Source organism: Mus caroli, chromosome X (assembly GCF_900094665.2).
Source record: "Mus caroli chromosome X, CAROLI_EIJ_v1.1, whole genome shotgun sequence".
Classification (NCBI taxonomy): Eukaryota; Metazoa; Chordata; class Mammalia; order Rodentia; family Muridae; genus Mus; species Mus caroli.
The window spans coordinates 89,057,037-89,082,630 of NC_034589.1; the positions used below are offsets into that span (position 1 = coordinate 89,057,037).

A 25,594-nucleotide genomic window follows, 5' to 3' on the forward strand; every position below is an offset into this window, starting at 1 on the left:
TACATGGTTCTTCTAAGGTTTTGTAAAATACTTAAATCACCCTATTCCTTCAATTGTTTCTTCTGTTGGCTTTTAGTTTCTACTGTCCTTTTTGGAAGAACAGTAGAATATCTGAGTATTTGGTTATTAACAATAGGTTAAAAAATGGTGACCAAAAAAGGCATCTCAATATAGCCTTAGACTGCAATTTCTCTTCTGTTCTATATATAGTTTCCTCAGAGTATACTGTATTATCTAAAAGTTGGACTGTAAATGGATTCAAGGCCAGTGAGATGGCTCAGTGGGTAGAGATGTGTCTCCTTCCAAGTCTGATGACTTGAGTTTGGTCCTATGGTGGAAAGAGAAAACTGATTTCCACAAGTTTTCCTCTAACTTCCACATACACTCTGTGGTATGTGCATTCTTGTTATGTACAAACCCATGTAAATAAATGTGATTAAACAAACTTACTTGGGGCTGGAGGGATGGCTCAGTGGTTAAAAGCACTGTCCAGAAGACCTGGGTTAGATTGCTTAACAACTGCCTGTCACTCCATTTTGAGGAAATCTGCCTCTTCTGGCCTCCAAACAAACAAAACCCCAACCTAGCCTTTAGTCTCACAACTCACAGCAGCCCCTCTCCCCTTACCTGCTGGCCCCAGCATCACAAGTGCTCTGATAACGTGTGAACCACCAGGGCTGGCTAAACTAACTCCTAAGAGGGAAATTCTGCATCTGTATCACATGTCACCTGGCAGTCCTTTTAAAAAAAATAGACCTGGTTTTATTTTCACTCTGACAATTTCTTTGGAAGCCTTTTTTACTTGTTTAAAAAACTCCTTTAAAAGCATATGCCAAAACTTTATATGGGAAAGGAATTAAAATGTCAGAAAAAAACTACATGTCTCTAGAAAGAATCATGAAAAATGAGACCAAATTAGTATCTACTACTCATTAGGCTGTGGTGTAGCTACAGACTAGGGCATCCTACCTTTAGAGGAGGATCTTGTAGGAGCCTGTGTGCGTAACGGGTCACTGTGATGTCTGTAGATGTGCATACTGACCAGAGCAAAGGTTGGTGTCACTGGGAAACACCTTTGTCTGGCTGTTCAGAGAATTTATCTCAATGCAGGACTGGTTGGAACACATTAAACAGACCAACATTTTGTGGTAACAGGAACCCAGGAATTAAAAAAAAATGATAAAACCTCAGTCATTTAAATTTATCCATAGATTTTTTTGCATGTCTTTTTGGAGTCAGGTGGTAAAGATTTCTAGGTAGTTTATTAGTTGGGGCTACAGAGATGGCTCAGTGGTAGAGAGCACTGGATGTAGAGTCAGTTCCCACGTGATAGTTCGTACCTCTCTGTGACTCCAACTGCAGGTGCTCCAGATCCCTCTTGTGGTCTCTGTGAGTGCCAAGCATGTAAGTGGTAAACAGACATACATGTAGGGAAATACCCATCCACAAAGAATAAAAATTCATTAAGTAGTTCATTATTTATGGGTTTACGTTTACGTTTCTGTTTTGTCTGTTATATCTCTACCTTCTTCAAAGTTAATGGGGACGTCATAGTGTTCCTCCATGTATTTACCCAGCAAGCATACTTCTCCTGATGGCTATTCTCAACAAGAGGAAACAAAGTTGACATTGAGTACGTTAGATGTTTACCTCAAGGTTTAGGTGCGGATAGTAGGAGGCCATCTCAGGCAGACTCAGATCTTACAAATTACTTGGTAACGAAGTGTCTCTTTGCTGATGGCATGTTATGACTGCTCCCTCCTCCAGCACCTTGTTGGCTTTCATGGTTTTCAGAGGTCTTTTGATTTTTCTTAACTACAGGTACATTTTTATTAGCTATTTCATCAAAAACTAATTATAACCAAGTAGAAGGGCAGCCTGGTTTAAGGCTATTTACAGTTGAGAGTAAATGGAAAACAGAAAAAATATGGTTTACCTCTTAATTGATTACCTACTTCTTTTCGTTGTGCACACTAATCATACAGCAGAGGGTTTCTTTTAATTTACTACTACTACTGCTACTACTACTACCATTTTATATGAGTATGAGTGTTTTGCCTGCATGTATGTGTGCGCCACATGCATGCCTGGTGACCAGGGAAGCCAGAAGAGGGTGTTGGATCCCTTAGAGTTACAGTCAGCTGTGAGCCTCCGTGTGGGTGCTGGGAAATGGAATCTGAGTTCTCTGCTGTAGCAGCTCTTACGTTAGCTCCATTCATTGTTTTTTAATTGAGAGCAAAGAATTAAGCCATGTTGGAATAGGACTCTTTGGGGGCCCTGAAGCTGAATATATTCTCTTCATTGAATATCAAATAATTAAATATATATCAGATAGGGCTGGTGAGATGGCTCAGCAGGTAAGAGCACCCGACTATTCTTCCGAAGGTCCTGAGTTCAAATCCCAGCAACCACATGGTGGCTCACAACCATCCCTAACGAGATCTGACTCCCTCTTCTGGTGTGTTGGAAGACAGCTACAGTGCACTTACATATGAAAAATAAATCTTTAAAAAATATATATCAGATAACTCATGATATAGTAAAGGGGGATGAAGTATATAACTGAAACACAAAATAAAATAAATCATAAATGCCAGAAGAAAGGCACAGACAAAAGCAAGAGAGCCTGGCTTTTTTAAGGGAACCAGGGGACACTTCATAAAAGGAGACTTGCCTTTTACTTATTTACAAGTTAGTTTTGTTGTTTTGGTTTTTCGAGGGAGGGTTTCTCTGTATAGCTCTGGCTGTCCTGGAACTCACTTTGTAGACCAGGCTGGCCTTGAGCTCAGAAATCCACCTGCCTCTGCCTCCCAAGTGCTGGGATTAAAGGCGTGTGCCACCACTGCCTGGCTAGAAAAGTTTTAAAACTATAGATCAGATGCAAAATTGGAGCTGTACACTTAGGTTTACTGATTAGCATCTGCTATGTTGTCTTACCATCTTTTAATACATGCATTTTGTTCATACACATAGACGCACACACACACACACACACACATATATTCCTTTATGGAACCGTTTGAAAGTTCTAGCTATTCATTATACTTTCCATACATCATATATAATTCAGTATGTATTCCCAAGGAGCAAGGAGGTTCATTTATATATGAATATCAATGATAATATCACACCCAGGAAAGCTCTTTCATTGTTGACAGTGATAATATCTAATACATATCCCACACTCAGATTTCTCTAGTTTCCCCTACTAAACAGCTTTTAACCTTTTACAACCATCTAAGAACCTTTTTTATAGCTAAGTGAATTATTAAAAAGCAAACACTTATAAATCATGATCTAAGATGAAAAATAGAATCACCAGCTTCCCGCTTAACCCTCCCTGTAGCTGATCTGAGGTACTGCCCTGTCCATCTCTTTAAAAGCAGCTGCTATCCTGGATTTTATTGTATAAAATCCAGCTATATATTTATAGCTTTCTCATTTTGTTTTTGAGACGGTCTTACTGTATAACTCAGGTGGCCCTAATTTTTGGGACCTACCTACCTCAGTCTCATCATGGTAGGAGCCATGATGCCTGCCTACCTTTCTTTATGATTTTATCACCTTAGTACTTAAGCCCGCCCCATCTGTGTGTTTATGTGTGTGTATCTATCTGTCCTGTCCTGTCGGTCGGTCGGTCTGTCTGTCTGTCTGTCTGTCTGTCTCTCTCTCTCTCTCTCTCTCCTTCCTTCTCTCTCCTTCTCTCCGAGGTCTTGCTATGTAACTCTGGCAGGCCTGGATTTCGCTATATTGACCAGACTGCCCTTGAACTCAGAGGTCTGCCTGCCTCTACCTCCCGAGTACGAGGATTAAAGACATTGTACAGTCATGTCAATTTTTTTTTTTACTTCTAACTACCTCTTTTTTTCCCCCATCTTAATATTCTTAATTTATAAGCCCTTTTTTGTCTTTTTATGTTTTGTTATTTTTATATAGTCTGGTGTATTTGACTAATGGCATTTTTTTGTTTGTTTGTTTGTTTTTTGAGACAGGGTTTCTCTGTGCAGTCCTGGCTGCCCTGGAACTCACTCTGTAGAAACCAGACTGACCTCAAACTCAGAAATCCACCTGCTTCTGCCTCCCAAGTGCTAGTATTACAGGCATGTGCCACCATTGCCTGGCCTGGCCAATGGCATTTTTATCAGGTATTTTGCTGATTGCATACATAGTTAGCAGTTCTTTGTAGTGCCTGCAGAAGGACAAGCTAATTCAAAGGCTTCTTGGTTTGTTTCATATTTGATCCTTTGATAAGCTCTGTGTGGGCACATACGTCTATTTGTGTGTGTGTGTGTGTGTGTGTGTGTGTGTGTGTGTGTGTGTAGTCTTGCTGGGCAGTCCAGAGTATCTTTGAAGTTAGGATCTTCTGCTTCATTCTTAGGAGTGCTGGGATTAAAGATGTGCACCAACAAGTGTGGCTGTTGTCTTTTGTTGATGACCAGAAATTCTTTACATAGTTGACTTGTTGATCTTCTCTATAATTCTCTTATTTTAGAAATTTAATAAGAGTGTGGGTATTTGATTGTTACTCTGAAACCTTTTCAAAATAATCCCAGCCTCAGCTCTGAGGATCACAGGTAGAGGCTAATTTCAAGTATCAGGCAGATAGCTCTTTCTACGATGGTCTTACTTTCTAATCTGGCTGGCCTGGAATTCGTGATTGCTTTTGTGGCTCAGCTTCCCACTTTTGGGATCATATGTGTGACTACTACTCTCTCTTCTAGAGTCCCTTATAATTTGCTAAATACAACCATCTTCCCAGTAAATATCAGTTTTGCTTTTCATAGATTTTTAAAATCTGCAACAAGTTACTTTCAACTGAGTGTTATAGGCCAAAAAGAATTATTATTTAGAGGTCAGAAAAGCATAGAAACACAAGCTTTTCTCAACATGAAAACTGAGCAGAGCAGAACTTCTCAAGTTGAGCTTTAGTTTTGAGTCTGGCCGTTGCTGGCTCAGCAGGAGAACCAAGGGGACTAGCAGCCACCACCCTGAGTACACATTGCTTATTCTCTGCCTCCATTCTAGATTTCTCAGCTCTCCAAACCGAAGCTAAGTTGAGAGTAACTTATGTGCTCTTAAAGGATTTGCCAGTCATAGAAGCTCATATACCGTGTGGTTCCATTTTATGTGAGATATGTGGAGTTACCAAGCTCATAGAAGCAAAGATTGACTGATGGTGGTTGCCAGGGGTGAAGGAGGAAGAAGTGGGGAGTTGCTAATTGATGGTAGAAAGTTTCAGAAAAGATGAATAAGTTCTGAAGGTCTGCTTTTCAACCTTAAAATAAAGAAATATCATTACCTTGTTCCGTTATTTCTTATAGCCTTATATAAGAGAAATGACACATTCAGGACGATTTTAGCTTCATGGAAAAGCTAACACATGGTCCTTACATTCCTTTTAATTTTATATGGTAGGAACAGTAAATGACCTACCCTCTTAACAAATATGTCCTCATATGTCATGCTGGCTGCATGCATGCTAGATAAGTAATACTCTTGGCTCTTAGCAGATTTTGAAGTTTATAATACAATATCATCTCCGATTGCCACTCAAGCTGAAGACTATCTCTGCACAGTATCTTCTGTACTTTGGTCAGAAGTACAACAGGAAATCAAGGCGTCAGCAGGGCTGCATTCCTCTCCAGAGGCCCTTGAACAGAGTTTCGTGTTCACCTTAGGTTGACAGAATTTACTTCCTGCTGTCGTAAACCAAAGCCTGTTTTGCTGCTGGGCAAGTGAGGCTGACCCTTTCCTTTGTCTTTGAAGCCAGCAACACAGGTCTTCTTTTTTAAGCCTCTTCTTTCTGACCCCCTTGTTTTGTCTCCTTCTTAATCTCTATTAACTCTTCAAATTCAACTGGGCCCATTCACACAATCCAAGCACTAACAGAAGACAATGCCATTCCTTTAGTGCTGTCCATCTGGCTTCTTTTATTTTAATTTGGGACTGGGTTTCTCACCAGGCCTGGGATTTTCCAAGTAGGCTAGGCTTGCTGGCCTCTGAGCCACCTTCCCACTTCTGAGATAACAAGCACATACCACTATGCCTGTATTTTTTTTTTTTTTTAAATATGGGGTTTGGGAATCAAACTCACAAATTCATGCCTGCACACTAAGTTGTGTCTAGACCTAGGATGCTCACATTTTAGGAGGATGCAATTCTTCCACTGTTTGGCTGGCTGCATTAGTTACTTATTACTGTCATCAAGTACCTGATGAGGGGCACCTTAAGGGGGAGAGGGTTTATTTGGGGTCCTGGCTTGAAGGTGTAGTCCATTATGGTTGGAAAGGCATGGTGATAGAAATGGCTATCAGCTGTGGCTTCTCATTTCCTCACATCTCAACAGAACAGGAAGCAGAGAGCAGGAAATATTGGTGGTCCACTCACTTTCTGCTTTAGTCTGGGACCTGAGACCATGACCGTGGGATGATGCTACCCACACTCAGGGTTGGTCTTCCTTCCTTCCTCAGTTAAACTGCTCTGGAAACACCTGTGTCTCCTAGGTGATTCCAAATCCAGTTAAGTTGACAATAAAGATTAACCATCACACTGGCACCCCCCCCTTTACATAACACTGCATAGTAATTAGGAACCAATGGATTGATTTTTCGAAAATGTTTTCAGTTGTGCTAACAAATTATTTGTGTTCATAGACATGGTTAGGATATATTGAAAATATGCATTTAAATTAGATTATGGGGAAAATTATTTTTTTTTCTTAAACTTTCTCTAAAAATGCAAACAGATTTTTGGCCTGTGAGAATGTTGTTTCCTTTGAGATCATGGTGCTGTATCAAGACAGCTCTTAATTTGTAATGTGGTTGTAAGTGAGTGGGTCCAGTATTTTTGTAGTGAGATTTTGGTTCTGATTTGTTTTGCTATAAGTGATATGTATCTAAATACAGCCACATTCTTGGCAACAGAACTGGTTTTCTCAATCAGTATAATGGAATGCTTTGCCTGCCTATTTTCTTCATCCGAATGATTTTTTTGAAAAGCTTGTACATTTAGCATCTTATTTATTTTTGAGGTTTAGAAATGGATAGGTATAGACAGCAGAATATCTAAGGTTATCATTAGATAGACTTGGAAATTATTAAGTTAATTGAAATGTAAATGTATCTAGTTAGGTGGGAAGCCACATTGCTTTTATGGCAGACCCAGTAGTCAGCTATGGCTATCTTATTTTCATAACCTTCTTTTTATGTCTTTTTTTTTTTTTAAAGAATCAGTCACCCGACCTTCCGTTCTTTGAGACTGTGTATGTTGACCAGACTGACCATAAGCACACAGTCTTCCTTCTTCTACCTCTCACGTGCTTGGTCCTAGTCCTCGCTAGATCCCTCATTTCTATGTTATTCCACTTATTTATTCACCAAACCTTTGGATGCTGTGTGGTGGGAGGTTCCAGATATGTATATGCTCATAAGGATTGTGAGACTCATAAGGTTAATGAAAGACTCAAACATGGAGGAAATAATGCAAATCAGAAGGAAGGTGGGAATAGTGAAAGTGAACCAAGGTTCTAATATAACCTAAATTGAAGGGCAAGGTACAAAGAAAATCTTGAGAAAAGGACAAATGAGTGTTTTGCGAGGCAAAGATTGGGGTTGGCTATTCTAGGACAAGGCGTACATTTACCAGCAGAAGAGCCCAATGGGTTGTGGTGAGGTGTGTGTTCACATGGGCAGGGCTGGGGTGAGGACTGACCTTTTTGGAAAGGAGCAGCACTAGGTCTTGTAGAGTTCCATCAGTCAGGCTTCGAGCAATGCATATATATATGGTCTTGTTCCCCAGAACTCCATCATAAAGTGATGTGCTATGTATAGGGTGCCATATAATTATATTAGCATCCAAACTAGGAGTCTCTTGTGAATAAGACAGGGCAGAGTTAATTATGCTGGTATAATAGGAATAAAGAAATACATAGAGAATAGTTCTGAACCACTCCAATACACTTTATAGTTGTCTAGAAGCCACGCTGAGTAGTGACAGCCAGTCACATGTCTTGCTTTCTCATCCCCTCTTCCTTCACCCATGAGTGCTGATGAGAGAGAGAGAAGCCATCAGGGACCCCTGCACTAAGTCTGGTCTGCAAAAGCACATCTCATGGTCTGTCCAGCCGCAACCTAGAGTTCTTCAGACTGCCAATTCCTGAGTTTTGATCTTTGATATCCAAGGAGATCTTAATAGAATTTCAGAATTTAAGTCTTAAAAACATACAGGAAAGCTTTGACACATGAATTTTCCTTACTGGAAATGCTTTTACGCTTCTTCTCATGGATGACATGACCTAGTTATATGTTCTCCAAGAATGGCCAGGCAGAATCTGTGTGGTCCAATTTAAACCTCTTTGAGAGTATACATTTAGTGATTTGGCCCTTGTGGATAATGCAAGAAGCTTTCTAATGTCTGTCAAGCCCTCTATAGCAGTGATAGTGGCATGCAGTAATAAATCTAACTTCTAGGAACTAAGAAATCTTTTTACTATTGATTTGATTTTGTTTTTATGGAATCAACTGTTTGGCTGAATCTATAGAATAATAATTACTGTAGCTTTTTTTCTGTCTCCTGTGCCCAAGTTACTTTCCACAACAGGGCACTGAAGGAAACTGACTAATCCTTTCAGCTTACTGAGAAATGGGTCATCCCCTTTTCTTACCACCTTTAACATCTCTAACTGCAACCCCAGCTAAGAATTTGGTATCTTCCAGGCCTTCCTTTGACACCCTACCTCAATAAAATGGCTTGGCCATCTCCCAAGAAAGTAATATTTCATGTTTCTATTCTGCCAAGTACTGAAGGCACTTTGAAATGTTTCACTATTTCTTTTCAACTTGTATTAAAGCTCTCAATTTTGTTTTACAAGCCAGGAAATGTGAAGAATTCACCTGGAAATAAATAGAAAACTCCATGCTCTGCCCATTTTAATCAGGTAAAGAATAAAAATAACGACGACGACGACGACGACGACGACAACAACAACAACAAAACTCTGGTTATTTTCAGCATTGTTAATGCTAGCTGAAATAATTTATTGTTAATTAGCTAATTAGAACATTTCATCTTGATGTGGAAACATAAGGCTCATATTTATTTTTTTTTTAAATTTCTGGCTCTATGTGCCATGGCTTATTTAATTGTCTGTGTTTCTTTCTGAAAAGTACCAGGTTTTTTAGATAAGCTAGAACCAGACAGGTTAGAAACTCGATGTAATTTCTTTTTTGGTCTTATGTTCAGTGTACCATTACTCTTCATCTGTTTGCTTAATATTTATTTACCAAGCACCAGCTAAGTACAAAAACATTAATTATACTACTATTTTGTATATATATTAAAGTTATGTAATAGATCTTATGATTTCCTGATAGTTAGCAAATTATATGGAATTAAAAATTAACCTAGATATTCAGCTGTGTGAAAGTAGTTTAGTTGTGATATATTTATAAATCTATAAGATTAATATTTATAAAGAGGATTGTTATTATTATAATTGCATGGGAACATGTACCAATTGCTTTTTGTGTAGTACTGGGATTGAACCCAGGGCTTCATACGTGCTATGCAAGCACATTATCCACTCCAAGCTATACCTGTAGCCCTTACTTCCCTTTTTATTTTCTAGATTCATTTTTGTAAAGATGCTCAGACTGGTCTTATATTTTATATCTTTTAGCTTCAGCTTCTGAGTAGCTAGGAGGACAGGCCCAGAGCCACCATTATTAAATAGAGAAGGAAGGCAATATGATATTTTGTTAGTGCAGGAGGTATAATAGAACATCTAAATGTGTATTTTTATTTGTAACTTTATATTTTTTCATATTTCTGCAGTGAATATGAGTTTTCTTTTATGCCCAGTGTGTGTGTGTGTGTGTGTGGCATTGGGGATTGAATCCAAGGCTTCACACATGCCCAGCAAGCATTCTACCAGTTAACTACAACTCTAGCCTATCTTACAATTGTGTATCACAGGTACTATTTAAAGTTCACAAAACTCTTCAGTTTGAGGTTTTTCTTTCTCAACTATCTCCATGTTTTTAGAGAGCCGGTGAGTCATATCATTTGGAATTTGAGACTGTCCAGTGCAACCCCCGGCCTTCAGCAGAATCCTCGGATCCTCCTCCTGTTACCCCTTTTACATCTCCATTGTTAGGAAACACCCCACAGGGCAGCTGGCTTTGGGCAGTTTTGATATTTTTGTAAGTTTTGCTTATAGTAAGCAAAAGATAATTCCTTGTGACTCCTGGGGTGGTCCTTGTTCTGGTTGACGGCTCACAGAGAGCAAATCCAGTCCCCCTTTGACATTTATACTAATGCAAAGTCAGTAGTTCTCTGCTGGGATACAAATAATTTCATAACTAACAATAAGATCTTGTTAAAAGGCAAGGGTCCAGGCTCTACCCCAGGATCAGCATTTCTGGGGATATAGCAACAGAAGGGAGACTAGAAAGTGAACTTTCAGAGAGCCATACAGGTCCTTTAGAGACTTTACATAGAATGTGTCTGTATTTCTCTATAGGGGCAAGACTTAACAAAGAGAGTAGATATTCATTTCAGTGTTGAGAGATATTCTAGACCAGGCTTCAACTTACTGTATATACAACCTTGATTTTTAGTCCTGAATTTTTAGAACTTTATTGGAGGTGTAGTTTTTAACTATAAAAGCAATAGGGGGCTAGGTAGATGGCCCAGTCGAAGCAGGAGGACCAGAATTTGGATCCTAGCACCCATGTAAAAGCTAGGTATGGTGGCATGTGCCTAGAATCCCAGCACTGGGGAGGAGATGGAGAGCTTCTTAAAGAATTAGGGCTGCTTGATCTAGCCAAATCAGTGAGCTCCAGGTTCACTGAGTGTCTCAAAAGTAAGGTAGAGAGAGATTCAGGAAGATAGCCAAGGTCAGCCTCCGGCCAACAGGCACATGTGCACCTGCATTCTGCATTCACACCTGTGTGAACACATACACACATACATACATACATACAATGCACAAATAAAATAAAAATAGGGTATGTTGGTTGTAGCTATTGTTTTGGAAGGTAAAGATAGAACCTGGGACTTTACACATGGTAGACAAGCACTCTGTCTTTGACTATACCCCACCCCTAACTAAACATTTAAAAAACTTGCCTGGTCACTATTCCTCTCCCAGAGATAGTTTCTGTTCCTCATTTGGTACATTAGACTTTTTAGTATCTATATATTTAAATAGATAATACACATTTGCATACTTTGGTTTTTTGACAAAATGAGATAATTTTCTTTATATCATTTTACAAGTACACAGAAAACTCCATGAAGTATGTATAATTTTTTCATCATACCAAAAGAAACTAACAGTAATTCCTTAGTATCCTTTAATAATAGTGTATAGATTTTCCTGTTTGTCTCAGCAATACCTTTATTGTTTTTTGAGACACAGCCTTACTATGTGGTCCATGCAGGTCTTGGACTTGTGATCTTTCTGCCTCAGCTTCCTGATTGCTGGGGATATAGCCACACTGACCTGTCAGTAGTAACTTTGTAGTTGGTTTATCTGAACCAGGACTCAAATTGTCTCTCACATTTTAGTGAGTAAGTCTCTTGATTGTCTTTTAAATGTAGTATTTTCCTGTTCTTCATTTATTCATTGAAGAACTTGGTGTTTTGGGTGTTCAATTTGCCATGTTCTGGTGGTATCTAAATTTATCCATGATAGTGTGAGCTCCTCGTCTCCTTCGTTCCTTCTTCTCTGTATTTTCTGTGTAGTTGACAGTTGGATGTAAAGCTTGATCAGATTTAGCCTCCAGGTTTTGTTAAAATACCTCATAGACAGCACTGTTTAGGCGTTTTGAAGAAATGAATGAATGAAGTTGTTTCTTCAGCTTAATTTCCTGTGTATGTTCTCTATTAGTACTTGTAGATCTATTTTGCCCCTTCTTTGTTTATGTAGCTAGTCCCTAGTCTATACTTTTACCATGGCTTATTTTTATTTTATTTTTTATTTTTAATTCATTCTCTTATATGTTAAACCCCAAGTAGTTTTCCCTCTCTCTTCTCCTCCCAGATCCTACCCCCTAACTCCTCTCCCCATCCACACCTCTGCCATTTCTTTTCAGAAAAGGGCAGGCCTCCCAGGGATATCAGCCAAACATGGTACCCACTGTTGGGAGTCTCACAGAAAAGAGCTACATAGGTATAACATATATGCAGAAGGCCTAGGTCAGACCCATACAGGCTCCCTGATTTTTGGTTCAATCTCAGTGGGCTCCTGTGTGTTCAGGTCTGTTGATTCTGTGGGTTTTCTTGTGTGTCCTTGATTCTTCTGGCCCCTATAATCTTTCCTCCCCTTCTTTCACAGGATTTACTGAGTTCTGCCCAATGGTTGGCTGTGGGTCTCTACCTCTGTTTCCATCAGTCCTGGATGTGTATCATTGCTTACTTAATCCTTGTTGATATAGGTTGCTTCCAGTGTTTAACAAAACAGTAAATCTATTACATTCTTAGAGAAGCAAAAAAGGTTAATAAACTGAGAGAGAACAATTAGCTAGTTGTTTGATTTTTTAAAAGAATTTTTGATTTTATATTAAAAGATCAAGAGAATAGTCAACCACTGGCTTCTAAGGCTAGATGCTCAGTGCTAGAGAACTTGCTTAACATGTATGAGGCCCTGGGTTTAATTCCCAGCACATAAACATATTTATAAACTTCCAGTTGTGGAGCACATTCATCAAATATGAAGGAAAAGACAATCTGGAGAAGACTAAGCTTGGCTTGGATGTGTGAGTTTGCGTGTTTCATTCTTGGAAGGAAGGCTATGAGATAAAGGGAGGTGTGAGGAAAGACATCGAGCTGTCTGAGGATGATGTAATTATATTTTCCTCCCGCTGCTACATGGAAGTATGTCTTGGGCTTCAGAGGACAAGAAGTGCATAATATTTGCTGTACCAATTAGGCATGAACTTAGCATCACCCACCCACCTCACTATGCTTGGGTACTCAGCCAGGTGAAAGTATGAATGCACTGTGGATGGAACACATCCTTAGTCTTAGTTCACTCATCTGCAGCATCTGCAGCGTTTGCTAGCTCGTTCTCTCTATGGCAATGAAATGGTAATGTCAAAACAATATATTGTCTATTTAAGTTTAAATCAATTTCAAAATGCATAATTTTAGAGTCATTTTTATTTTCCTGGGTACAACTAACTTATATTTTTCTTTCTTTTTTTTAGTTATAGGTAAACATTGGAAACTCCAGACAGTAAATCAGTATTTCTACAGACAAATGGCGAAATCAGTATTGGATATAGTAAACTGGCTTTCTTCAGGAAAAACAACACTAAGCCTTTTTGCTCTTTTGGGTGATGCCATATTACAGGCCAACTAATCTGCAATCTTTCACATGGAAATAATGTACAAGCCTTAGAACTCCTCATTCTTATACCACTATTTATGTACATAATTAAACTCCAGATTCCAACCAAGCTGGCCTGCTTTCTTTACTGATGAGTAACAGTTTAAGTGAGCGTCTGCACTGCTTATCCATATGGTCTATGTGTACACATGGTTATCGTGAGAGGCTCATTTCTCTCATGCACACATATGCAGTGTATGGTGGATGTGTGTGCACATGGGCGTGTGTGCTAAAGACAGTATTTTGATTTTTTTAAGGGTTAGTTTTTATCTTATTTGCTTCACTGTGAGATCTTTTTGTTTGCTTGCTTATTTTCAAGGTCGTATTTTAATTACACCATTTCTTGCTTCCCTTTCCTCCCTCGAAACATTCATATATACTCCTCCCTGCTCTTTTTTACATGTATGGCCTCTTTTGCCATCAATTGTTATTGCATGCATGCAATCAGTATCTCCTGTTCACTCTGTGCAATGTTACTTGTATATATGTTTTCAGGGCTGACTTTATAGCACTGGATAACCAGTTGGTGTGCTCTTCCCTGGCAGTATTTGCTCTTTAGGGCAGCAGCAGTTGGCAGTCAGCAGACTGGACCCTACAACCCAGAAGTGGGGAGAGGAGCTTAGAGATGATGCCTCAGAAACCAACGAAGGAACAAACTCAACTGTGGTGGTTTGAATGAGAGGGGCCCAGTTTGGTCATATGTTTAAATGCTTGGTCCCCAGTTAATGGAACTGTTTGGGAAAGAGTAAGAGGTGTGGCCTTGTTGGAGGAGGTGTATCACTGGGGGTGGGCTTTGAGGTTTCAAAAGCCTATGCTAGGCTGTCTTGTTTGCTTTCTCTGACTGTGGGTCAGGATGGAAAGCTCTTAACTACTGCTCTGGTGCCATGCTCGTCTGTTTCAGCTCCTTCTCCAGCACCGTGTCTGCCTGCACACTGCCATACTTCCCGCCTTGATGATAATGGACTAAACCCCTGAACCTGTAAGCCAGCCCCCAGTTAAATGCTTTCCTGTATAGGGTTGTCTTGGTCTTAATAGCTCTTCACAGCAATAGAACAATAAGTAAGACACTAACACATTCAGAAACTAGTAGCAATGACTTTTATTGTGTCATTGCCTCCTAGTTTGTATAGGTCTTCCAGTTCTTGAATGCCAGGGAGAAATGTTCATGTCTGGTGGGGCAATGAATGGTGATGCTATGTATACTGGCTTCCTGTCTGTGGCTTGCCTCTTTTGTGGTTCCTCAGTGCCCAGCTCATGGAACTCTGGGTTTCCAGGGTGAATGCGACAAGTAAGAACCTCCTTTGACTTGTCAGGCAGCCCAGAAGGTTGACAAGTATACAGCATGTGAAAAGGAATGTATAATTTCCAAATGTCAATCAGATTTCAAAACTAATGCTTTTGTATTATTGTAGTGTCAGTTTACTTCCTAATTGTTGACCTTCCACATTTGATAGCAATTGGAAAGACAATAACACACAAGTAGACATTTCTTACTAAATTAATTAATATTGAATCTTTTTTTATTTTTTAACTCTTTGATCTTTTGAGACAGGGTTTCTCCGTGTAGCCCTGGCTGTCCTGGAACTCACTCTGTAGACCAGGCTGGCCTCGAACTCAGAAATCCGCCTGCCTCTGCCTCCCAAGTGCTGGGATTAAAGGCGTGCACCACCACTGCCTGGCAGTATTGAATACTTTTAGTAGAGCCAAGTGACAGGAACAGTTCTGGCATTGTTACCATGAGCAAATTTGACTCTGTAAGAATTCCCCTACCTACCTAGAAGCCTTTTGTTTTCTTCTATGCCAAAGTACTATTGTATTATTGGACTATATATTACATATAGTCTTCAAGTACTTAAGCTATGCCAAAATTACAACAATGGTTTTGTTATTTTAGGCTTTCTTCATTTTGCTTGCCTGTGTCACCTCTGCTGAATAGATTCCAGGAGTTTCTTCACTGAGATGACTTGATCTACATACACCTCAGCATGCTTTGGTGATTGTTTGTCAAAAGACACCTGAGTATCTCCTAACTCTAAGGTATGGCTTTCCACTGCTGTCTTTTCAGACACTACTAAAAGTTGCTTTAAGACTTACCTTCTCTGTGAGGAGATAGGATTGGGTATTACAGGGATGTTTCCTGGTAGTACTGCAGAGAAGTTAACTCTCAACCAGGATAGATCACATAGTTCTACACAGATGCAAGTGTCAAGAACAAATAAATACATGTCAGTGCATATGTGTTTTATGAGGGAGGTCATGTGTCAGGACATCCATGTTCACATGTGTGAAGACACATGCCTTGGCAAATGTGTGTGTTTACATGTATTCAGCTCTAAGTATGGTCACATGTCATCATGTATGTACATTTTGATGCCTGCGTAAGTTCTGAGTCTGGTCATGTTGCACATATGTTCGTGTTAACACATAGGGAGATTCCAAATTTGGTCACATGTTGTCACATATGTACATTTTAACATGTGTGTAAGTTCTGAGAGAGATCACATGTTGACACATATGCATGTGCTGGCAGGTGTGTAACTTCTGAGAGGTCGCGTGGCATTTATGTTCATGTTTCCATATGTGCAGTTTTGAGTATGGTTACATGTCTGTGCAAATTTGTGTGTTTACAAGTAGTAAATTCTCAGAAGAATCACATGCATGTACAATACAGTCACCTGTATGCAGTTCCCAGTGTGGTACATATTGACACATATGCACATGCTTACATGCATGCACATTACAAGTGTGGTCACATGTTGGTACACATTCATGTGTTTACATACATATATTTCCTGAATGTGGTCACATCAGTGCATACATATATGGATACTAATTCATATGTGTGTTCTTTTCCAGCACAGTCACATGTTTGTGATATATGTATGTTTACTTATGTTCATTTCCATATATGGCCATATGTCAATATATATGCACATGTTTGCAATCATGTCATTCTCAAGCTCAGTTATATATATATTGTTTTTATACACATGTTCACTTGTGTGCTGTTCTGGGTTTTTTATTTTGCCTTTTGTTTGTTTTGTTTGTTTTGTTTGAGACAGTTTCTCCGTGTAGTCCTGGCTATCCTGAGAACTTTCTCTGTAGACCAGAGGTAGACTTCTGCCACCTTCTGCCTTCTGAATGCTGGGAATACAGATGTATATCACCATGCCTGGTCTGCTGTGTGCAGTTCTGGATGGTGGGAATATACTGGGATATTTCTGAGTGTTCATGTACAGGCAGTTGTAGCTGTGGTTACGTTAGTACATATTAGCACATATGTGGTATTCACACATGTACAATTCCTGAGCAAGGTAACATGCCAGTGCATATGATTACATCACTTATATAGTTCATATATCTGCAGTTCCCAAGCATGGCCACATGGTGGTGCATTTTTCTCTCATGACCACAGCTTCTCTTCCCTTCATTCTTCCCAGTTTATCCCCTCCCTTCTCCCCCAGATCTATCCATCCATCCATCTCCCATCATACCCCATCCCCCACCTCTGTCTGTCCCCCCAAATGCAGGTCTCTCAGGAACGCCAACAAGATACAATTAAGACCAGGTTTAAACTTCTCTAGGCACGAACCCTCATATCAAGGCTGGGCGAAGCAACCTAGTAGGAGGAAAAGGGGCTCAAGAGCAGGTAAGAGTCAGAGATAACCCCTGTACCCCCTGTTAGGAGTCCCACAAAACGCCAAGCTCTATGACCATAACATATCTAGAGCACTTAGGTCAGATTGTTGCTTCAGTCTCTGTGAGCTCTGAGTCCTGCTTAGGTGATTCTGTGGGCTGTGTTCTCCTGGTATCCTTGATGCTGCTGGCCTCTACAGTTCTTCCTCCCCTTCTTCTTTGATAGTTCCCAGAGCTCTGAGGGGAGGAACCTGATGGGGACCTCCAGCCTGGGCTGTTTGCCTAATGTTTGGCTGTGGATCTCTGCATTTGCTCCCAACAGCTCCCATAGGAAGTCTCTCTGATGATGACTGGATAAGGCACCAATCTATGAATCTAGCAGAAACATCATTAGGAATTCTTTCATTGATTTTTTTTTTCTTTTTTGGCCAGTTATGATTGGTAGCAGTTACTTATAAACAAATCTGGTATTTGTAAATTATGTTATAAAATCACATGTAGACTATGTATGTATATTCATAACCATACATAATATATTTTATGTAGTAAGATGTTAAACACTATTGTTTGTTGGTATTACATTTCTTCCTTCCTTTTTGTCCCATTTCTGATCCAGTCCTTTCTTCATTTCTTCCCTCTCACCATAACTTCCAAAAGCTAGTACATGGTTAATAAGTTCCTCAATTTCTTTGGGAGTTTTTTTCCTACCTTGGTTCTTTGATGGCTGATGGTTATGAGACATCTCTCTAGAAATCAAATGTTTTCATTTTCATGAAATTTCCGGCAACACACACACACACACACACACACACACACACACGGTCATGTAAATTTTTTATACTTTTGACCATGATAATTGGAAGTAGTCATTGAGTGCTTTCATTTAATAAGAAATGACTTGATTTCTCCATTCTACCCAAAAGATAGATCCTGGTTTTATTTTTGTTTTGTGAGAAGATATGCTGACAACAGTTAAGTAAAGCAGAGAAAGGGTTTACTCGGGTTACAGTTCTAGGTTACAGTCCATCATGGCAGGAAAGTCACAGGGGCAGGAGCTTGAAACAGCTAGTTAGCTCCAACTTGATTGATTGCTTATGCTCAGCTTGATTTTTCCATGTAATATCGTTCAGAACTATCTGAAACATACCATAGTGAGCTTGGCAATAGTAACCAAGTTGTAGATCTGAAGACACAAGGCACAGAGAGGTTAAGTGAACCTTTGTGTCGGAGCCTGAAAGTAGCAAACCTGGAGAATAACATTTTGTCACGCTTTACCACCTTGGCTTTGTTCCTTGTCCTCTTTAAAATATTCTCTTCTGCTTACTTTATTCCATTGATGGTGAAGTGCCAAGAATGGGTTTTGATTCTTCCATATCCGAATCTATCACGTCATCTTGCTCTCAGTCAGTATCATCTCAAGCCTGGGTTGATCTAGTAATTTTTTATATGAAAACATGTTTGTTATAGAACATTAGAAAAATGACACAGATGACTGTTTAAAATGCATAAACCCCACACTACTAAACATGACAAAAGCTCGAGAGCCGTGTCTGTTCCTGACAAATCACTTCTGAAAAGTTCTCAAATATTTGACTCCAAAGTGAACTGGCTAGACATGATCCAAAAAAGTAAAATATAAATATAAGGGCAGTTAAACAAAGGCAATAATTAGTTTACAGTTGTCATTCTTGGACAGTAACTGGAGAACGGTGTGTATGTGGCCTGTCTGTGTGTATATACACACAGAATCAGGTCAAAAATTTAGGGAGTGGCCTGTGCCCACATATTTGAAGCTCCTGAAGAATGCCATAAAAAGGATGTATAACATCAATTATACATCTGTCTCAAGAACAGCACATTTCCAAACTTATGCATTTCTTTAGAAGGAAACGGTGCTTTAACCAGTACAGACGACAGGAGGATGAGTTCAGACCATGCTGTGCTCACGGGCATCCCCTGTATCGGAGGCATCCATTTTTAGTCTTGGGGCTTTAAGAACATCTTCTTAGGTTTTTTTAATTTTTTATTTTTGTTTGTTTGTTTTGTTTTGTTTTTTGAGACAGGGTTTCTTTGTATAGCCCTGGTTGTCCTGGAACTTACTTAGTAGACCAGGCTGGCCTCGAACTCAGAGATCTGCCCGCCTCTGCCTCCCGGCTTTTATATTAACATTTTCATCTTCTTCGTAATTGGCTCAGTCCCTTTTCTTGGCAAACTTTTTTTCCAATTGTTCCCACCAAAGTCACATATCTTCTTGCCATTTCTTCATTGGACACATCAACCTCTACCATCTTGTCTTCCTCTGCTGCCGCTGCTCAGTTCTTAGAGTTCATCTGAAGCATTAACTTCTCAACTTCAGGATTAAACCCTCTGAATGACATCCTTCCATAGAGAAGATCTTCACACAAGGAGAAGCTCTGCTCGTCTATGATGACGCTCTCTTTCTCCTTCCACTCCAGCAAATCCAGATACCAGTCCTTGTCACGGATCATCTTCCGCTCCTCCTTTTCTAGTTGTTTCTTGGTTCCCGAGTCCAGACCCCTTTGCATGAACTTCATGCGCAGCAAGTTCTTGTATAACAGTCTTGTGCTCCAATGACATGTTGGACATACTTGCAGAGGCTTCCTGCCACACTGCCGATCTAGTAATGTTTTTGAGACTGTATGCATCAATCCTTGCTGCTTTCACACTTATTCTAAATGCTCCAGCCTTCCAAGAAATCCAAATGTATTTATGAACAATCTTTCTTAAATCTTTCATCATGTCGTGTTCATATATATTGTAATACCCATGGATATTTTTAAAGCTGTAGTGTATAGGACATATCTGAAATAGCCAAGAATTGCTGTAAGGAGATTCACAGGTTATCATGGTAACTTGGAACACCTTTTTAAAAATACATTCATCCATGTATCTTGGCCATTGTGATAGTGCTACAATGAACATGGGAATTAAATATTTATCTGCAACATTAACTGCATTTATTTTTTGATATATGCCCAGAAGTAGTATTGGTAGATTATAGGTTAGTTCTGTTATTCATATTGTAAAGAAACTTTTCAGTTCTTTACATAATAGCTACATTAATTTATATTACCACCTATAAAGCACAACAGGTGCATTTGTATTCCATACAGATAAGCATGCTGTCTGTGATACTGACAGGGTAAGGCCTTTTTACAAAATCATTAGGAGAACTGACTGTTCTCTAAAACTCATCACTTCTGTGGAAATTGCATCTACCATGGTGGGGTTGGGTGCTGTGGGCTATAATTTAACTTTAGCTTCTTTTTTTTTTTTTCAAATCTTATTTTGTGTTTATTTTGGGGGGAGTTCGTGTCACAGTTCATGTGTGGATGTCAGAGAGCAGTTCTTCCATTATGTGTGTCATGGGTATTAAACTTGGCTCATTAGACTTATCAGCAGTGCTTTCACCTGCTGAGCCACCTCACAGGGCCTCAATTATTTTACACTGTATGTATGAGCTATCATTTTCTTTTCCTGTCCCTTGTTAATTCATCTGTGCTGATAACAAAATAAGGTTTTACAAAGTTAAAACTAATATCTTGTACTAGTTGATAGAGGAGAAACAAATTTTTGTACCCCCAAGAGACTAGTATAATTTAATTTAGTTTGAAACTGAGAAATTCCATTAGTAAGGATCAGAGAAGATCAGACATAAATGGTGCGTTACTCCAAGATGAATCTAACCTTGGGTAAAAAACAACTTTCCAGGGACTATAGAAAGCATGAAGATTTCAAAGAGTTAAATACCACAGGGAATTTTTAAAATCTCAAACGGGGGTTTAGGGGGGGAATCAGACAAAAGGCTATGGCAGTGCATGTCCCCAGCTCTCCTTTGTTTTGTCTACAAGATAGCTGCTTCCATCCAGAGCACTGATGATTGCCAGGCTTGTTCCCTGTTGAAGGAACGGGGAAGGGGAAGAGGAAGGGGAAGGCTGCTTGGAACATGAGTCTTCTGTCTCATTCTAGTGTCTGGTACTTGCTGTTCCTGCTGAAAACATGAATAGAGCTTATTTTATTTTCCCATTTTATTGAAGAGATTGTTTTCTTACACAATGTATCCTGAGTACAGTGTTCCCTCCCTCTCCTCCTCCTGGTTCCTTAGCACCTCTAACCTGTCCAGATCTAATCCTTTTCTGTCTCTGCTTAGAAGAGAATAGGCTTCTAAGAGATAATATTAAAATATAATAAGATAAAACAAATCCACCACACTGGAATTTGATGAATCTAACCACAAACAAACAGAAGGAGAAGAGCCCAAAAGAAGGCACAAAAATCAGACCCACCGTGTGCACACTTAGGAATCCCATAAACATCGAGTTCAGTAGACTAGGAAGGCCTGATGCAGACCTATGTGGGCCCTGTGCATGCCGCTTCAGTCTCTGTGAGTTCATGTAAGGTTTCTCTTATTGATTCAGGGGGCCCTTTTCTCCTGGTGTCCTCCATCCTCTCTGGCTCTTACACTCTTTCTGCCTCCTCGGGCTTGTCCACAAGTACCTTTACCTGCTGAGCCATCTCACAGTTCCTCAATTATTATCCAAACCCCATAGTGATGTACAAACCATCATTTTCTGAGCTCTGAGGGGAGGGATTTGATAGAGACATCCCATTGAGTGTTCCAGGGTGCCTCTCTCTGTCTCTCCCTGTCTCTCTCTGTCTCTCCGTGTCTCTGTCTGTCTTTCTCTCTGTATAACATCTGGCTGTGTGTCTCTACTTGTTCCCTTCTGCCTCAGGAGGAGCTTCTCTAGTGATGGTTGAATGAGGCACTGACCTATGAGCATAGCAGAATGTCATTAGGAGTCATTTTATTACTGCCTCCCCCCCTGCCCCGTGCCAGCTTATTTTTAGACAAGTAGTATTTGGTTTGTACCTAGTCCCTGGGCTAGCTAGTATTTGGGTTTTGGTTACCCTAGTAGTATCAGATAAAGGTTCCATCCCATAGACTGGGCTTTAAGTCAGATCAGATATTGGTTGGTCACTCCCACAAGCTTTGTGCCACCATTGTCCTAGCATAGATTGCAGGCGGGACAGCATTGTAAATAAATCAAAGGATTTATGGATGGGTTGCTGTTTGTTTCTCTTTTGGGAGCCTGCAAAGTACTTTCCCATACCAAAGACACTAGAACAAAGGGGGGAAGGTTCTATGTAGGCACCAGCTCAACCTCTCCATGTTCAGTTAAGTAGTGTGGATGTTGTCTTCAGCAATAGGGCCTTGCCATCAGTGTGTGTGGAGAACAACCTATTGTCTTCGCAACAGCCTGGGTTGTTTGGGTATTCTTATGGGACTCCTTTGGCCAACAACTCAATTGGCTAGAATTCATTCCTAGTACTAAAAGCTTCATTTGGTGACGAGGTAGCCAGTTGGGACTCTGTCTCCTCCATTATTTGGCAGTTTCATTAAGATTACCTTCATATGTGTATATATTAAGAAGTTTCTACTGTATTAGGTTTTCATACTACTCCTCAAATGCCCCTTCATTTATGTCTCTCCCCATATTCCCTTCCTCAATTCCCTCTCCCCCTTCCTTGATCCTTCAGTTCCAGCCCTCACCCATCCATCCATAACTATCCTGTTTCCCTTCCCCAGGGATAGCTATGTTTCCTCTAGTCTCTTACTCTATACCTACCCTGTGATTTTATATATTGTAGCTTGCTTATCATTGACTTAACAGCTAATATCCAGATGTAAGTGAATATATACTATATTTGTCTTTCTGGGTCTGAGATACCTTTTTTTTCCCCTTCGGCCCCTCTCACCGATTCTGGGATACCTTATTCAGGATGATTTTTTCCCCAGTTCATCCATTTGCCTGCAAATTTCATGATGTCATTGTTTTTAATAGCAGAGTAACACTCCATTGTGTAAATGTACCACATTTTCTGTATCCATTCCTCTGCTGAGGGGCATCTGGGTTCTCTCCAGCTTCTGGCTATTATAAATAAGGCTGCTATGAACATAGTGGAGCATGTGTCCTTATTACAAGTTGGAGCATCTTCTGGGTATATGCCCAAGAGGGGTATTGCTGGATCTTCCGGTAGAACTATGTTCAATTTTCTGAGGAACCGCCAGACTGATTTCCAGAGTGGTTGTACCAATTTGCAAAACCACCAGCAATGGAGGAGTGTTCTTCTTTCTCCACATCCTCACCATCATGAGCTGTCACTTTTGTTAGCCATTCTGACAGGTAGAATCACATTTATTTTTTTCCTTTTTTGTTTTTGTTTTTTTTTTTCAGGACAGTGTTTCTCTATGCAGCCCTGGCTGTCCTGGAACTCACTCTGTAGACCAGGCTGGCCTCGAGCTCAGAAATATGCCTGCCCCTGCTTCCTAAGTGCTTCCTGGCAAAATCACATTTCTTAATCCCCATTGTGAAAAGAAAATAACACATATTCAATAAACATGTATATTTATTAATTTACATATAATTCAGCCTTAATAAAACACCTTGTAGTTAAGATTTTTGAAAACAAACCATGATTCTTATGTTACCCATGACACAACAGAAAAAAATTTATATATTTACAATCTGTTTTCAAAGGAAGTTCTTATCAAAATATATGTATATAACATTAATAAATGTCATAAAATATGGCTCTCTAATGAGTGTTGTTTAAAATAAACAATTAGCATTTTAAGGTTTTATGAAACATTTACTATAGCCAAAGGTATCATTTTAATATGTTTTACCACCCAAATTTATAAGGTAGTATGTATTTATCGACTTTAAATATGTGATCATAATATTTAAATTTGTAAATCTGAATATGCATTTTAATTGGGGACACCAAAGATATTTTTAGCACACAACAAAAATTAATTGAAAGAGAACTGAAGTGGCTATGGTTTGTTAAGTTTGTTTGACACAAGAAGCACATGAAAACAACCAAAACCCAACAAAAGCAATTATTATAGACACATATGATACCACAAAGAAAGTTTATCTCTGTTTCTTTATGACATGAGAAAGGCTTAGTAATAAAAGTTTAAAAAGTAAAGCTTGGCAATATTTTCTCTCCTCTTTTTCTTCTTTTTCTCTAATTAGCTGGGGTTGTTTTTGTTGTCTTTTGTTTTGTTTTGTTTTCTCTTTCTTCTTCTTTTAGTTGTACACCAGGCTGCTTTATCAGAGGAAAGAAATTGGCTTAGGAGGTGGAGGTGTTATGGAATTTGGAGGTCACAACTGGTGCCAAGACAGGCCTGGTTACTTTTCTTCAAGCCAATTAAAAGAGCCAAACTAAAAGTAGAACACAAAAAGGGGAGATTTATTCAATGTAGTCAGATTGGGAAGAGGGACAGAGACACAGAAAATCACTCAAGTCTATCTTTAGGGTCCCCAAGTAAGATCAAGGTTTAAATAGACATAGATCCAGGCATATGCACATCTAAGCAGTCCTGGGCAGTGTGTGGTCACACCCACTTACCTGGATTTTATTCTCATCCTGTAAGGTGGTCTGACAAGTTGTTAGAACTGATTGGAAAAAATCTCTTTCCTAAGACAAGCTCCCTCTCTGACTGGTGCCCTGTCCTTCAACCAGCATGAGATTTCTGAGGGAGTTTTCATATTTTTATGGTCTATATTTCAACAGCCTAATATCCAGATTATATCTCTTTCTATCTTTATTTTTGGTAGACCAGTTAAACAGGGGATCAGGTTTTATGAAGATACTTCCCAGAAAAGCCCTGTGTTACTACATAGGATCTAGCAAACTGTGAATGGGTCTAGGAAATGTCTTTTTTTTTTTTTTTTGATGTTCTTGATTCTCAAACATTTAGTGAGTTTCATGTTAGAAAAAAACAAGCCCAGGAACCCAGAACCCATGTTTAGCAGGACCCATCAGCAAGTGACAGACAGGAAAGTCCCTAACAATTAAGGTGGCTCTCAGCATAAATCCCCAGGAATCTTGGGGTGGGGACACAAACTAGCTTCATTTGTGGATCTTTTACAGCCTGAGGGGGTCCCCTAAGCTCTAGGAACCTCCACTCAGAGAGATTTTTGGCTTTAAGGTTGACAGGAATTTTAGGACTAGTTTGTATAATAAAGACACTTTAATGTAAGCATGAGTTAAAAGGGGGAAAAGCTGCTCTAGAAGACCTCTAAGGTACATGATGTAAAGAAGCAGGGGCAGAGAAAGAGATGAGTAGGGAGATCTTTTAGAGTTTATCTTAATTTTGATATAAAACACAAATCTTAATTTTTATTTTAGCACCTAATTTAACTCATGTAGGTTTTTGAAAAGCTCTTTACGATGAATTACCTGTTTCTATCAGTATTTCTTACACATTGTTTTCCATTTTTGCTAAAGCAGGCTGCCTGTTTGTGTTTTTTGAAAATTTTATTACCTAGGACTTTATTAAGTGCACAAGATAAAATTAGTTTGGAGGTAGTAAATGTTTAGGCTATCTGTAGTTCATTTTTCCAAATACTTGCAAATTAATAATAATCATAAGCCAGCTAGAATACCAGATATGAGGGTTTAATCTTCAAATACTTTCTCCTTTTAGAGAGGGAGAGGGGGAGGGGGAGAGAGAGAGAGAGAGAGAGAGAGAGA

The 25,594-nt window shown here is 39.4% G+C and overlaps 1 protein-coding gene, 1 long non-coding RNA gene and 1 pseudogene across 3 annotated transcripts in view; 2 read left to right on the forward strand and 1 right to left on the reverse strand.

Moving 5' to 3' along the window:
* Apoo (apolipoprotein O) overlaps nucleotides 1–13,460 on the forward strand; it is a 43,998-nt gene extending 30,538 nt beyond the window's left edge. For both annotated transcript variants that reach the window (XM_021153436.1, XM_029473540.1), the window contains exons 8-9: nucleotides 8,870–8,935; nucleotides 13,209–13,460. In XM_021153436.1, coding sequence (XP_021009095.1) covers nucleotides 8,870–8,905 — 36 coding nt within the window. In that variant the 3' untranslated portion in view covers nucleotides 8,906–8,935; nucleotides 13,209–13,460. The remainder of the gene's footprint in view (nucleotides 1–8,869; nucleotides 8,936–13,208) is intronic.
* Nucleotides 13,461–14,215: 755 nt separating this feature from the next.
* Nucleotides 14,216–25,594, forward strand: part of LOC115030067 — a 21,822-nt gene continuing 10,443 nt past the window's right edge. Inside the window, exons 1-3 of the long non-coding RNA XR_003835663.1 lie at nucleotides 14,216–14,369; nucleotides 15,285–15,427; nucleotides 16,921–17,039. This is a non-coding gene — a long non-coding RNA (uncharacterized LOC115030067). The remainder of the gene's footprint in view (nucleotides 14,370–15,284; nucleotides 15,428–16,920; nucleotides 17,040–25,594) is intronic.
* Nucleotides 19,004–19,590, reverse strand: LOC110286291 (annotated as a pseudogene).